Raw genomic sequence first — 12,945 nt, 5'->3', positions numbered from 1 at the left:
ATCCATCTCATAGTTTTATAGTTTTTAAAAGGACTGCAAGTAAAGAAGCATACATCCAGACACCAGCACAATTATTATCCTTAGCCTTTCAGCCTAGTTTTGGCTGATTCAATAAATTTCCAAACAAAGCTGCAGACTTGACACAATGACCAGGAACCCAGACACCTTTGGGAATCACCCTGGCAGTCTCTTATAGCAGCCAGAGTGCCTGGTCTGATTTCATACTTATCCATATTCATGTTGGTTATTTTGTAGTTTTATTGTTTGTTTTCTTTATATATTGTGGGTATCAGTCCTGTATGATATATATTTAATAAATGTTTTTCTTCTAAATATTGAATATCTTTTAATGTTGTTCATGGTGTTTTTCATTGTAAAACCTTTCTTTGAGATGGTTTTGTCATTGCCTCCTACACAGTGTTATGTACCTCTGTCCATAGTTTTTCAGGCACTGGATCTATCGGACCAACTTCCTTGAATCTAATTTCCACTTCCACTGTATAATCATATGGGATTTGATTTAGATCATGGCCTAGTGATGATGAATGGCCTAGTGGTTTTCGCTACTTTCTTCAAGTTAAGCTTAAATTTTGCAATAAGGAGTTCATGATCTGAGCCACAGTCAGCTCCTGGCCTTGTTTTTGCTGACAGTATAGAGGCTCTCAATCTTCAGCTGCCAAGAACATAATCAATCTGATTTTGGTATTGACTACTTGGTGATGACCATGTGTAGAGTTGTCTCTTGTGTTGTTGGAAGAGGGTGTTTGCTGTGACTAGTGTGTTCTATTGACAAAACTCTGTTGGCCTGTGCCCTGCTTCATTTTGCACTTCAACGCGAAATTTTCCTGTTATTCCAGGTATCTCTTGACTTCCTACTTTGAGTGGAAGAAACACAAGCTGGAATCAAGATTGCTGGGAGAAATATCAATAACCTCAGATATGCAGATGACACCACCCTTATGGCAGAAAGTGAAGAGGAACTCAAAAGCCTCTTGATGAAAGTGAAAGTGGAGAGTGAAAAAGTTGGCTTAAAGCTCAACATTAAGAAAATTAAGATCATGACATCCGGCCGCATCACTTCATGGGAAATAGATGGGGAAACAGGGGAAATAGATGGGGAAACAGTGGAAACAGTGTCAGACTTTATTTTTCTGGGCTCCAAAATCACTGCAGATGGTGACTGCAGCCATGAAATTAAAAGATGCTTACTCCTTGGAAGGAAAGTTATGACCAACCTAGATAGCATATTCAAAAGCAGAGACATTACTTTGCCAACAAAGGTCCGTCTAGTCAAGGCTATTGTTTTTCCTGTGGTCATGTATGGATGTGAGAGTTGGACTGTGAAGAAGGCTGAGCGCTTAGGAATTGATGCTTTTGAACTGTGGTGTTGGAGAAGACTCTTGAGAGTCCCTTGGACTGCAAGGAGATCCAACCAGTCCATTCTGAAGGAGATCAGCCCTGGGATTTCTTTGGAAGGAATGATGCTAAAGCTGAAACTCCAGTACTTTGGCCACCTCAGGCGAAGAGTTGACTCATTGGAAAAGACTCTGATGCTGGGAGGGATTGGGGGCAGGAGGAGAAGGGGACGACAGAGGATGAGATGGCTGGATGGCATCACTGACTCGATGGACATGAGTCTGAGTGAACTCCGGGAGTAGGTGATGGACAGGGAGGCCTGGCGTGCTGTGATTCATGGGGTCACGGAGTCGGACACGACTGAGCAACTGAACTGAACTGAACTGATGATGAAAAGGACATTTTCTTTTGGTGTTAGTTCTAGAAGGTATTATAGGTCTTCGTTGACCTAGTCAACTTCAGCTTCTTTGGTTAGGGCAAATACTTGGATTACGTTAATGTTGAATGGTTTGCCTTGGAAATGAACCAAGATTATTCTGTCCTTTTTAACATTGCACCGGAGTACTGCATTTCTGACTTCTTTGTTGCCTCTGAGGGCCACTCTGTTTCTTCTAAGGGATTCTTGCCTGCAGCTGATCCCCTTCATGCATCACAGCCTTGTCATGGCAAAGGGGCTTGCGTAACTCAATGAAATTTTGAGCCATGCCAAGCAGGGACACCCAAGACAGATGGGTCATAGGGAAGAGTTCTGACAAAATGTGGTCCGCTGGAGAAGGTAAAGGCAATTCACTCCAGTATTCTTGCTTGGAGAACCCCATGGACAGTATGAAAACACAAAAAGATATGACAGTGGGAGATAAGGCACCCAGGTCAGAAGGTGTCCAATATGCTATTGGGAAAGAGTGGAGGGCAATTACTCATAGCTCCAGGAAAAATGAAGTGACTGGGCCAGAGGGAGAATGACGCTCAGCTGTCAATATGCCTGGTGGAAAAATTAAAGTCACATGGGAAGACTGATTATTTAAAGCCTTTTATTTATTTTATTTGGAGGCTAGTTACTTTACAATATGTAGTGATTTTTGCCATACTTTCACATGAATCAGCCATGGGTGTACCTGTGTCCCTATATGCAAGACAGCAAAAGAGACACAGATGTAAAGAACAGACTTTTGCACTCTGTGGGAGAAGACGAGGGTGGGATGAATTTGAGAGAATATCACTGAAACATGTATATTACCGTAAGTGAAATATATCATCTGCCCAGCTTCGATGCATTAGACAGGGTGCTCAGGGCCTGTTCACTGGGACAACCCTGAGGGATGGGATGGGAAGGGAGATGGGAGGGGGGTTCAGATGAAAATAATCATGGCTGATTAAAGCCTTTTGAAAATATTGAGCCTTTGAATCCACTCATGTTTGATGTCCCTTTTATTTGATATTCTGTTTGTTTCTTTTCCACATGAGCCAATTAGTTGGGTTTCTTGGCTTTGGAACAAAAATTATCTTGGTAGTAAAAAGGGTGCTAATTGTGAAACACATTTGAAACATTTCTAAAAAGCAGAGTTTTGAAATTTCTTCAATAAGAAAGCAGCACATAGTTTGTGAAACAACTGAGGGTCCTGTCAAAACCTACTAATTTGTCTTGCTGAGGGTGGAAGACTGGCTGAAACAAGAAATCATTTTCAACCCCTATTGGAGCCTCTTTTTCTGTCACAGATCAGCGTTACAAGTGTTAGGTCCACAGCTGGAGCCTTGTAGGGGTGAGGAGAGAAGATTTTCCACATTATTTTCTTCTAACCTGGGTTAATTGAGTTCTCTATGCTTCATGCCATTTTCAGTAGGAACACTACATGAAAGTCAGAGCTGGGTAGAACACAAGCAATTGATGAAGGTCTGTTAAGACTTGCAGAAGTGCTGGATGTGGTGATGTCTGCTCTCCAGGGCTGGGGTTAGGCCGTCCCACAGGAGTGATGGATGTCTGGGGAAGCAGATGGCTCTCGTTCTTCTGCCCTCAGGTCCCTTGACTCTCCTGCCCACCTGGAGGTGTTGTGTGGAAGGTGGACTGCGGACTCCCCCTTCCCTCAGTCTCCCACCCCTTCCTCAGAGTGTGGGCAGGCCTGTGTCCACTCAAACCCTGGCACTCTCCGCCAGCAGCCCCAGGGCCTGTCTCGCCAGTGGACCCACCCACGGTGTGTGTGGGGGTGAAGCGAAGTGGGCTCTGTCATAGTTTCAGAGTCAGTGCAGTTGTTTCCTGGCCTTGACTGCAAAGGCACACGCTGGCCCTAGTGAGACCCACACTGCAGAATCCCAGTCCAGCTGCAAACTGGCATCACTTGAAGTGCATCTGTGGGGCTGAAAGGGGGCCTAAGGATGGGGCACCATGGGAGTCTCGGTGATTAAGCCTCCTCTAGCGCTCCAAGAGAAGGAAATGGAAACCCACTCCAGTACTCTTGTCTGGAGAATCCCAGGGATGGAGGAGCCTGGTAGGCTGCCATCTATGGGGTCGCACAGAGTCGGACACGACTGAAGCGACTTAGCAGCAGAAGCGGTCCAGGAGGGAGTCTCGGGGTACCAGACCCCACAGCTGCCACACTTTCAAAGCCTGCTGTGACCACTGGTGCCTATGCTGCAGCCTCTGAGAGTACCTCACCCTTGTGTGTGTGTTTGTCGTTGAGGGGTGCAGTATTTTTTTTTAGACAAAATTTTTTTTAAATATAGGAAAAAATACTTGCCATATTTAAATGAAATGATGAAATGCATTCTAGTTTTTTGAAATTAGAGAACGTATTTATCATTTTGCTGACAGAAAGCTTGAGGTTCTATTACTTTTAGTAGATGCCAAAATCAGAATTGAAAATACAGTCCAAAGCTACAATCCACCATGAGAAGTTCTATATTACATTTAAACACGAATAACTCAAGAAGCAGTTCAAGTAAAATGTTTGTTTCAGTTAACTTCTGTTCAGCATAATAGTCTGAGCTTGTAGGTAAAAAATAAAATCATGCTCAGCATTCATTCACAGAAGTACAGCGAGTAGACCTGGAGTTAGGACGAATCTGGCTCTGAAGAAATGTTCCTGACATCCCCTCTTTCTAGTGCATAAGACTTGTCAGTCTTTGCCAGAGATGTTCATGAATGGGCTGCTTTCCATCCTAGGCAGATTCTCATTCTATGTGATTTCAAGGTAGGGGAGCCTTTGATGGAATGGAAACATTTGTTTTTTCACTTGATGTCAACAGCCTCAATGTCAGGTTTCTTTTTAAATATTGATTTTGTTAATGCTCATTTTAAGAGTGTCTTTCAACCCAGGAATATTTTCCAACTTTTAAGAAATGCAAGTGAGTGGAAGTTATCAATGTTCCATGACAGAATCAGTATCAGAAATAGTATCACACAGATGAAAAGACACCAGAAAGTGCTACCAGAGAGCAAAGTATTTTTCATTGTTTTTGAATTTGGAAGAGGCATTGTCAGAAAATATTGTGGCGGATTCATGTTGATGTATGGCAAAACCAATACAATATTGTAAAGTAATTAGCCTCCAATTAAAATAAATAAATTTAAATAAAAAATAATAAAAAAAGAGAAAATATTGTCATTTGACCTTCTGACAAAGCAATATGAACAGTTTAATTTGAGAAGTATTTAATTTCTTACAATTTCACATGTACTAGCCTTCCCTATAATAATTATTAGGAAGTGGTGAAGGCAATCTTTGCTGGTGTTTAAAAGGAGTATTTATTTTTATTTATTTGGCTGTCTACGTCTTAGTTGAGTATGGGAATCTACAGTTGAGTATGTGTGATCTTGTTTTCTGACCGCGGATCGAACCAGGTCCCCTGCATTGGGAGATTAAAGTTTTAGCCACCAGACCACCAGCGAAGTTCCTCTGCTAGTTTTTTATGTGTGGTATTTGTTACTCTTCGTGCCTAGGATAGGTATTAATATTATCCTCACTATACGGATAGGGAAACTAAGGCTCTGAGAGTTGAAGTAGCTTTCTAAAAGTCCAGAGCTAATAAAAGCAGATAAGATAAACTCATGTCTGAAGAACCCCCAATTTTCCTTGCTTTTTAGAAACAACATGTCATCTCCTTTATGAAACTGACTCACAGTTATAGAAAGGTGGAGGATCTAGAAAGAAAACTGAGAAATGATTTAAAAGAGGGGGATGTGGTAATGGGCTTGAGGGAATAGGGACCTAGAATCACGTTTATTTTACTAGAAACCGGGATCAATTCTTTTGGAAATTTTAAGGCTTCCCTCAGCTCTTGCCACTTCTTCATATTTGCAATATTTTCTTTATTTTCCTAAAATTATTAGAAAGGTGTGAAAATAATAAAAACATCACATTAGTACTAATAGAAACCAGGGAAGGACAGGAAAGGCACCTGGCTTCTGAATAAAGGTGTCAGGTGGAAGGGGGAGGCAACAGGAGGAAGAAAGGAGACACACATTCCGGTCCCCAAGCAAAGAACAAAGGGAAAATTTTTCTAAGAAGACAGTCCAGGAAGAATGCTGCTGGAAGCTTCAGTGAGAACTGGTCTTGGATGTTCATGGCCCTCAAATTTCAGACTCACAAACACCCAGAATGAGACGTGACACTTAGAAACTGGATGCTGATTATTTTATTGGTAAATTGAAGACAGAGTGCCTTCTTCCAATGTCATGGCTTTCTGAAGGACTGGTATGTTCACACTCATGCTCTGAAAGCAAAAGAGGAGATTGACACAAAGTGGGCAGGTGGTTTCTAATCCTTGCAGGTCACAGTGAAGGGAAGTAGCCAAGAGCCCACATTTCCCTTCTCTTCTTCTTCCCTTTCCTGTTTCCTTACAAATTTCTTTTGATTTGTCATTTTTATGTACCAAATGGATCATGTGGTCTAAAATCTTGCTTTCAAGATAAAAGGTTGTTCTTAGCTTGTTTATCTCTTGGTTGCTATTTAAAGTGTTCAAATATGTATTTACAAAGATGGTTACTGCAACCAACTTTTAACTAGTGAAAAACTGAAACTGGCCTAAATGTCCATTGATAAAGGGTTGGTTAAAGAAATCATGGCACAGCCAGACAATGGAATAGCAAAATTAAAAAGTAAACAAAATGAGGATTAAACGGACCCATATAGCTCAATGAACTGTTACGAATATTTTTAACAACTATGTTATTTGAAATAAGCAACCTATTAATCTGCGTAAAGTAAGACATCATTTGTGGATAAAATGTATAGTTATGTTTTAAAGGGTGTAAGTGTTTCCAAGAAGATGTTCAAGAGTTAACTGTGGTGGCCTTTGGGGAAGGGAGTTGGAAGGTAGGATGTGGATGCCTTTAAGAGTTAGCCTCATACTTTTCTGTTCAGTTATTTTTTTTACCTTGACCATATACTAATTGAAAAGGAAATATTTTAGCTAGATAAATTTAGCAACATAAAATTAAAGTATCATTTAGTAGGGACCCTGGACCTGAGAAGCCTGTCAGGTGGCAACTTGAGAAGAGAGGGTCATTGAACCAGAGGAGTAGGAGAGAAAAGGACAAGGGAGAACGTGCCTGTACTTCCTCATCACCAGCCCACTTTAAGACAGGTGGTCATCGGGGAAAAGGCGATATATGATCCTTGTTTCTCAAAATGGGAATCACCTTGGGTAGCTTGTAATAAATATGAGGTTTTGCTACCTTTTTTAGACTATCTGAATAGAAATCTTTAAAACTTGTGTCCAGGACTATGCAATTTTCACATATTTTCTGTTGATTCAGTGACTCATTAAAGTGTGAGATCTGTAGGGTTAGGGCCCTTGATGGAGAGTGAGCTGGAGTCGTACCTGTTAATGACTTTCAGATTACTTGGATAGTCAGTCCTCATCTGAACTCTGCTCAGGTTGCTCCTCTGGTGGGGGTGGATTTGGCTGAGGTTCATCACTGGGTGGGGGTGGCCCTGGTGGGGGTGGCCCTGGTGGAGCTTCCTCATCTTCGTTTTCATCATTAGGAGAAGGTGGTGGTCCTCTGTGTTCTCTGTGTTTTCCAGGACGTCGTATGAAAAAATCCTCATCTGAGCTTGAGTCTGAGCTGGTTCTATCTACAGGGTATGGCACAAAAAGAGAGGAACTAGGTGATGGAAGGCTCCCCTCTCATTTTGATCTCTCATAAGCTTTTCAGACTGTCCCTTTCTCCAAAACCCATCTCTCAACTACCAGCTTCCTTCCTATTCACTTGTTTTTGCAGTACTCCTGTTCACCCACATACTAGTGACACTGAGTCTTAGTTCTTTGCTCTGGAGAAAAACAGTTTGGCAAAAAGGTGATGGATATCTTAGAATTGGCAGGCAATATCTACAAGGACAGAAGAAAAGCAAAGGGATTAATCATGTCAGTTATGCTTCCAGATATATTTTGTGTCACTGACGTAACCTGCCAACTGTGACTCCAAGTCTGGCCTGTGGAGAGTGTATATGGAACCCTCTGGCTCTAAAACTAGGTGGAGCAATAATAGGAGAGAGAGAGAGAGAGAGAGAGAGAGAGAGAGAGAGAGAGAACATGATGGCCTATACTGGATCTTTAAATAACTTGCCAATTTTAATTAGGTACTGTGACACAGCTGAGCAGAGAAACAGGAAAAATGAACCAGACCTAGCTTCTTTGCATTTTTTCTAAACCATACATTTAAAGAGAAGAATACTGAGGAAGAAGGAAACAGTCAGTGGAGGGGTTGGCTCTCAGTAGGCTGCAGGAGTCAGAATTGTGACTCCTTCCCTTTGTTGTCCTCTCTCAACAATCATTTCTGGCCTGAGGGAACAGGCAGCACAGCCAGTGTCATCCAGGCTAGACATCATGTTAGAGTGTTGCTCGTGGTCCCCAAGACCAAGGTTAGAAAGGACTGCCTTTATCTTTAGTGTTTCTATCACCGATTATAACTCTTCACAAAGTAATGATGATAACAAGACATCGGAGAACTGAAAAGTTGCTAATGAAAAAAAGAAATATGAGGGAGGATTAATTGCGACTTACCTAATACGGTTCTCCGAAACTCTTCACTGCTGCTTTCTAGGAAAAGAAGCAGAAGATGAGCCTATATCCTTCAGGGTTCATAATGTTCTACAGTAAAAGGGCACACTCTATATACTCTAAGATATTATAAATTTTCAACTACCATCTCTGATGCCTTTGCAAAAGGAAGAGGATATGAAAGCATGGCAGGGTTATTACTGTGCTGAGGATCAACCTTGAACTCAAAAGAGGCCTTTTTATCCTTCCTAGGATCCCTTAAACCCTAATACTAGTTTAGGTTAAGTGCTGGAATATTTCAGTGTTATGTTTTAGTATCCTTCTGCCCTCAATTTATGGAATACTTTACTTATATTAACATGGCTTCTCAAGGTAGAAGGACCAGGAGTAAACATGTGGATACAATCTTGCCATATTGGGCACAACATTCTGAAATACTAAATATTGGTGGGAGTAAAATGAGACCACTGTGCCCTGGAATCCCCATATTTCTATGTAGACACAGAGATTTATTACTTTCATCTCTGTCTCTGAAATATCTCTGAATGGGCTTCACCTCCTCCATCCATCTGGCATCCCCTCGCAAGGCCACTTTCATCCACTGCCTACTTTGATTATCAGAGCATCTTCATGAGGGACCTTGTCTGTTCCAGTCTTGTCTTTTTGCAATGCATCCTTCATAGCACAGAGATAAATCTTAATTTATCATTCCTCTGGTTAAAAATTCAGTGCTGGTTTCCAGTCGTACTAAGTTTGAGGCCTTCACATCATAGAGGAGGTGAAGGGCCTTCCTCTTATTTTAAGCACACTGCAGCCATATCTTTCACTTATTTCTCCTCTTTACAAGCTTTCTCACTGCAGTGTGATCCCCCAAGCCCCAGACAGAGTCTCAGCACCATCCCCCTTTATTCTTACCAGAATCTGAGCCTTGAACTGAGCTCAGGGCCAGCAAGGCCACTGAGAGCAGGATCAGTAGCATCTTGGAAGAAGCTCTGGATTTGCTCTCAACTCTGCACTGGGAGAAGCCAGGCAGGTTCCTTTATAAAAGGGATCATAACAATGGTATCTTTGAATTCTATACTGGGCAGATCTTGTCACCGGTTAGACAGGGTTATTGCTGGGACTAATCCCAGCAGGATGGAATGGATAGAATGTTATTATTGTGTCATTTCTAAAAGATACAACATGTGATGTGGGCAAAGCGTTTGAGGGAGAATGTCCAAGCATTCAGCACAGATACAGAACTGCTCTGTCATCATTTGATTTTCAGTCTTTTTGGTGAATGCATTTCTTTGTCCTTCCAAGTATTATTTGTGTGTGTTTTGGCTGTGATCTCTGGCCTTCATATCATCCAAACTCCATCATTTTGGTATTTGTTTACCTATGTATATGATACATTGCAAAACATTTTGATGATAGAGATCATTTCAAGTTATTTATGAAATATATGTGGATAGCATCCTTGGGCACACGTGGACAGCAGAAGGCTGACCCTCAGCATTTTCAGGCCACCAGATATCATCCAGGTCTATCTGGTCCCTGATAGGAAATTATTGGAGTTGTCCAACAAGGTAACCTAAGACATTCTATTCTTTTCAATATCTTAGGACTTACAATAGTTAGTAAAAGCAAAGGTAGACACAAAATCTACAACAGGACTTGTAGGACTGAAGGAAATGAATATACACTCCTTGAATGGAGCATGTTATTCTATATCTCTAGGACTTCTTCTCTTTTCTAGATTCTTTGTGAGATTCTTTTTGGCTTATTTCTGTGATGAAATATTTTTAACCTCCCTGTCTTCCACTGATAATTTAATAGCCACACTTATGAACTCCCAAAAGACAGTCTTATATTCCTTTCAAATCTTTGGTTTCATTGCCTTGATCTTATATTTTTCAGTGAGTTTCCATGTTAGAACATGTTTTCTCAGATTATTCTTAAACACAAGGAATTTTGTCTAGAATATTCTGACACTCATTCTCCCCACTGTCTCCATGAAACTTATTTTTTGATATTTTCGCTCCTTAATCCAGCCACTGTATTTAACCTTCATTTGTAGCTTATTTTTTGTTATGCATTTTGGAGGATTTTTGTGTTATTGTTTAATTAAGGCCTATTCTTCACTAGATTTGTTGACTTTTATTTAAAAATTTCATAATGAGGTATTGGGTTTCCAAACTTTTTTTTTTTTTGAATACCTGCATTCCTCTTTACAGTTGCTAAACTTTTCCTCTGATCTTAACAGGTGAGTTGAAAAAAAATTTTTTCCCCATATACATTAGTTTGCTTTAAAATCAGCAATACATTCACACAAGTTTCTAGTATCTTATTCTTCTGGCTTCATAAAAAGAAGCTTTATAGAAATTTTTTTTTTTTTTTGGTTGCTGGTACAAACACCACGACAATGAAGATCATGTCTTTGCAACTTTGAGCACAATGATACGAATTTCTCTGGGGAGGCATAGTGTTGGTTAAAATTGTGGATGCCTCTTTTAGCTGGGCAAAACTTTGATTCTTTAATCACAATAACTCTAAACTTTAGAAAGCCCAGAGAGAAAGCCTGGCCAAGGAATTGTCTATCAAAATGTGTATTTGTAAATCTCCTGCACTGCTTTCAGTCTTTTGCCTGAGAGTGTCTCCCAGGTTCTGGTCTCCAGCGATGACAGCCGCAGAAGGCATTTCTCACCATCTCCGTGTCCAAGTGTCTGTAGATTCTGCTCACCACTATGAGCAGCATAGGGGGGTCTGAAACTTTCAATGGCTCTTCCTCTGAATTCAAAGAGAAATAAAACCATAACTTCTTCTATATGGAACCTAAAGGAACACATATCTCCCTCCTAGTTGTATGAAGACATGGAAGAAGGAAGGAAGCAGATATCCTTAAAAGAAGGATTTTGTTGAAATGGTTAACGAATGACTCGCTTTTCCTCCAGGTGGACTTATCTTTAAAAAAAAATTATTTATTTATGTTTGGCTGCACTGAGTCTTTGATGTATGTGGGCTTTCTCTAGCTACAGCAAGCAGGGGCTACTCTTCGTTGCAGTGTGTGGGTTTCTCATTGCAGTGGATTCTCTTGTTGCAGAACATAGGCTCTAGATCCACAGGCTTCAGCAGTTACAACATGTGGACTCAGTAATTGTGGCACACAGATTTAGTTGCTCCGCCCCATGTGAGAACTTCCTGGATCAGAGATTGACTCTGTGTCCCCTGCATTGGCAGGCAGATTCTTATCCACTGTGCCACCAAGGAAGTCCCATTTTTGTGTATTTTATGGAGAATACTCTGTATATAACCAGTGTATACCAAAATTTAAATTCTGGGTCAAAATGTATGCAGGTAGCAAGTGTTAACCTCTCAAAGATAACTATGATAATTTAAAGAAATAGGAGCAGTTCATGAAAGTACTGGCTTGCTCACATCCTCTCAAGTCCTTGATATGTTACTTTTATCTTTTTATAACTCTAATATACACAAAAATACTTAATCTAATTGTGTCTCTTCTTGATATCAGCTACAGTTAAATTCCTTTTGTATGATTATTGACCTTTTTATGTGTCCTTGTGTGTGTGTACTTAGAGTTCATATCTATCTCTGACTGGTAAAAAGATACATTTTGAATAAAGTATATGAGGCTAAACTGTTCCAAGAATACAGAGTGCAGACAGTATTAATACCTAAAGAGCAATAATCACTATCATTTAAGACAGCAAAGGTCCAATGATCAGAACCCGCCAAAGCCTCTGTAGTGTGTTCCTGGTTGGGTGATGAACCTGAATAAGTGAAGGTCAGATTTCCTAGAGTATGAATTGCTGCCTCCAGGTTTCAGCAGTACACGAGTCAGGCTGAGATGGCTGTGTGAGTGTAGAGGTCAATGTAGATTAAAGCCGTGCACAACTCCTATGAGTAGGGCCACCATCCATCTCATAGTTTAACAGTTTTCAAGATGACTTCAGAGTAAGGAAGCATACACCCAGGCATGAACACAGCTTTCACCCTTAGCTTCTCAGCTTAGTCTAGGCTGGTTCAGCACATTTCTAGACAAAGAGCTTCAAACTTGAAACAATGATCAAAAACCCATTTGGTTTGGCAATCCTGCTGACAGTCTCTTCTAGCAGCTAGTGTGCCAGGTGTGTAATCATATTTATTCATTTTCATATTTTTTGAAGTATTATTATTGTTGGGTTTATCATATGTTATGGATATCTACACAGTGCATGAGATATATTCTATAAATATTTGCTCCTAGTTCCTAATATGAATGTCTTTTAATTTTGTTTTTGGGTTTTTTTAATAAATACTTCAAATTTTGATGTAATTAAGCTTCTTTTTTCTTTTATGTCTATGTGTTTTATGTCCTGGTTCAGACTGTTTTGCCTATCTTACTACCGTAAACACCCCTATTCCCCATCCCACTATTACATACATTCCCTTCCTGCTTCTCTACTTCAACATCATATAGACACACATTTGTTTTGAGGCAATAAATCACATTTACCTCTTTAATCCAAAATGGTACTTTTTGTGATTCCTATGTAGTTAAGTTCACTCACTCAGTCATGTCGAACTCTTTGTGACCACAAGGACTGCAGC

General features: G+C 40.4%; 1 protein-coding gene across 2 annotated transcripts; it reads right to left on the bottom strand.

Annotated features, from left to right (window-relative positions):
• Positions 1-5,970: 5,970 nt before the first annotated feature.
• Positions 5,971-9,483, bottom strand: LOC105002162 (basic proline-rich protein-like). Of its 2 annotated transcripts, none has more exons than XM_010858679.1 (4): positions 9,268-9,483; positions 8,356-8,391; positions 7,174-7,423; positions 5,971-6,063 (listed from the first exon to the last, which is right to left on the bottom strand). In XM_010858679.1, the coding sequence occupies exons 1-4, from the start codon at positions 9,329-9,331 to the stop codon at positions 6,057-6,059; spliced, it is 357 nt and encodes a 118-aa protein (XP_010856981.1). In that variant the 5' UTR covers positions 9,332-9,483; the 3' UTR covers positions 5,971-6,056. The 2 variants fall into 2 exon arrangements, with proteins under 2 accessions (XP_010856981.1, XP_010856982.1); XM_010858680.1 differs by having other exon boundaries at positions 7,174-7,427; positions 9,268-9,366.
• Between the last annotated feature and the right edge of the window lie 3,462 nt (positions 9,484-12,945).

This window comes from Bison bison, unplaced genomic scaffold (genome assembly GCF_000754665.1).
Source record: "Bison bison bison isolate TAMUID 2011002044 unplaced genomic scaffold, Bison_UMD1.0 scf7180017864390, whole genome shotgun sequence".
Classification (NCBI taxonomy): Eukaryota; Metazoa; Chordata; class Mammalia; order Artiodactyla; family Bovidae; genus Bison; species Bison bison.
The sequence above is the reverse complement of the archived record's forward strand: the minus strand, read 5'-3'. Positions and strand labels throughout refer to the sequence as shown.

Excerpts from the sequence above, each read along its gene's own strand:
- LOC105002162 (XM_010858679.1), bottom strand. The coding sequence starts at position 9,331 with ATGCTACTGATCCTGCTCTCAGTGGCCTTGCTGGCCCTGAGCTCAGTT. Across the intron at positions 8,392-9,267 it reads AGTTCAAGGCTCAGATTCTG|AAAGCAGCAGTGAAGAGTTT; the intron begins GTAAGAATAAAG and ends TTCTTTTCCTAG. Across the intron at positions 7,424-8,355 it reads GTTTCGGAGAACCGTATTAG|AACCAGCTCAGACTCAAGCT; the intron begins GTAAGTCGCAAT and ends CCCTGTAGATAG.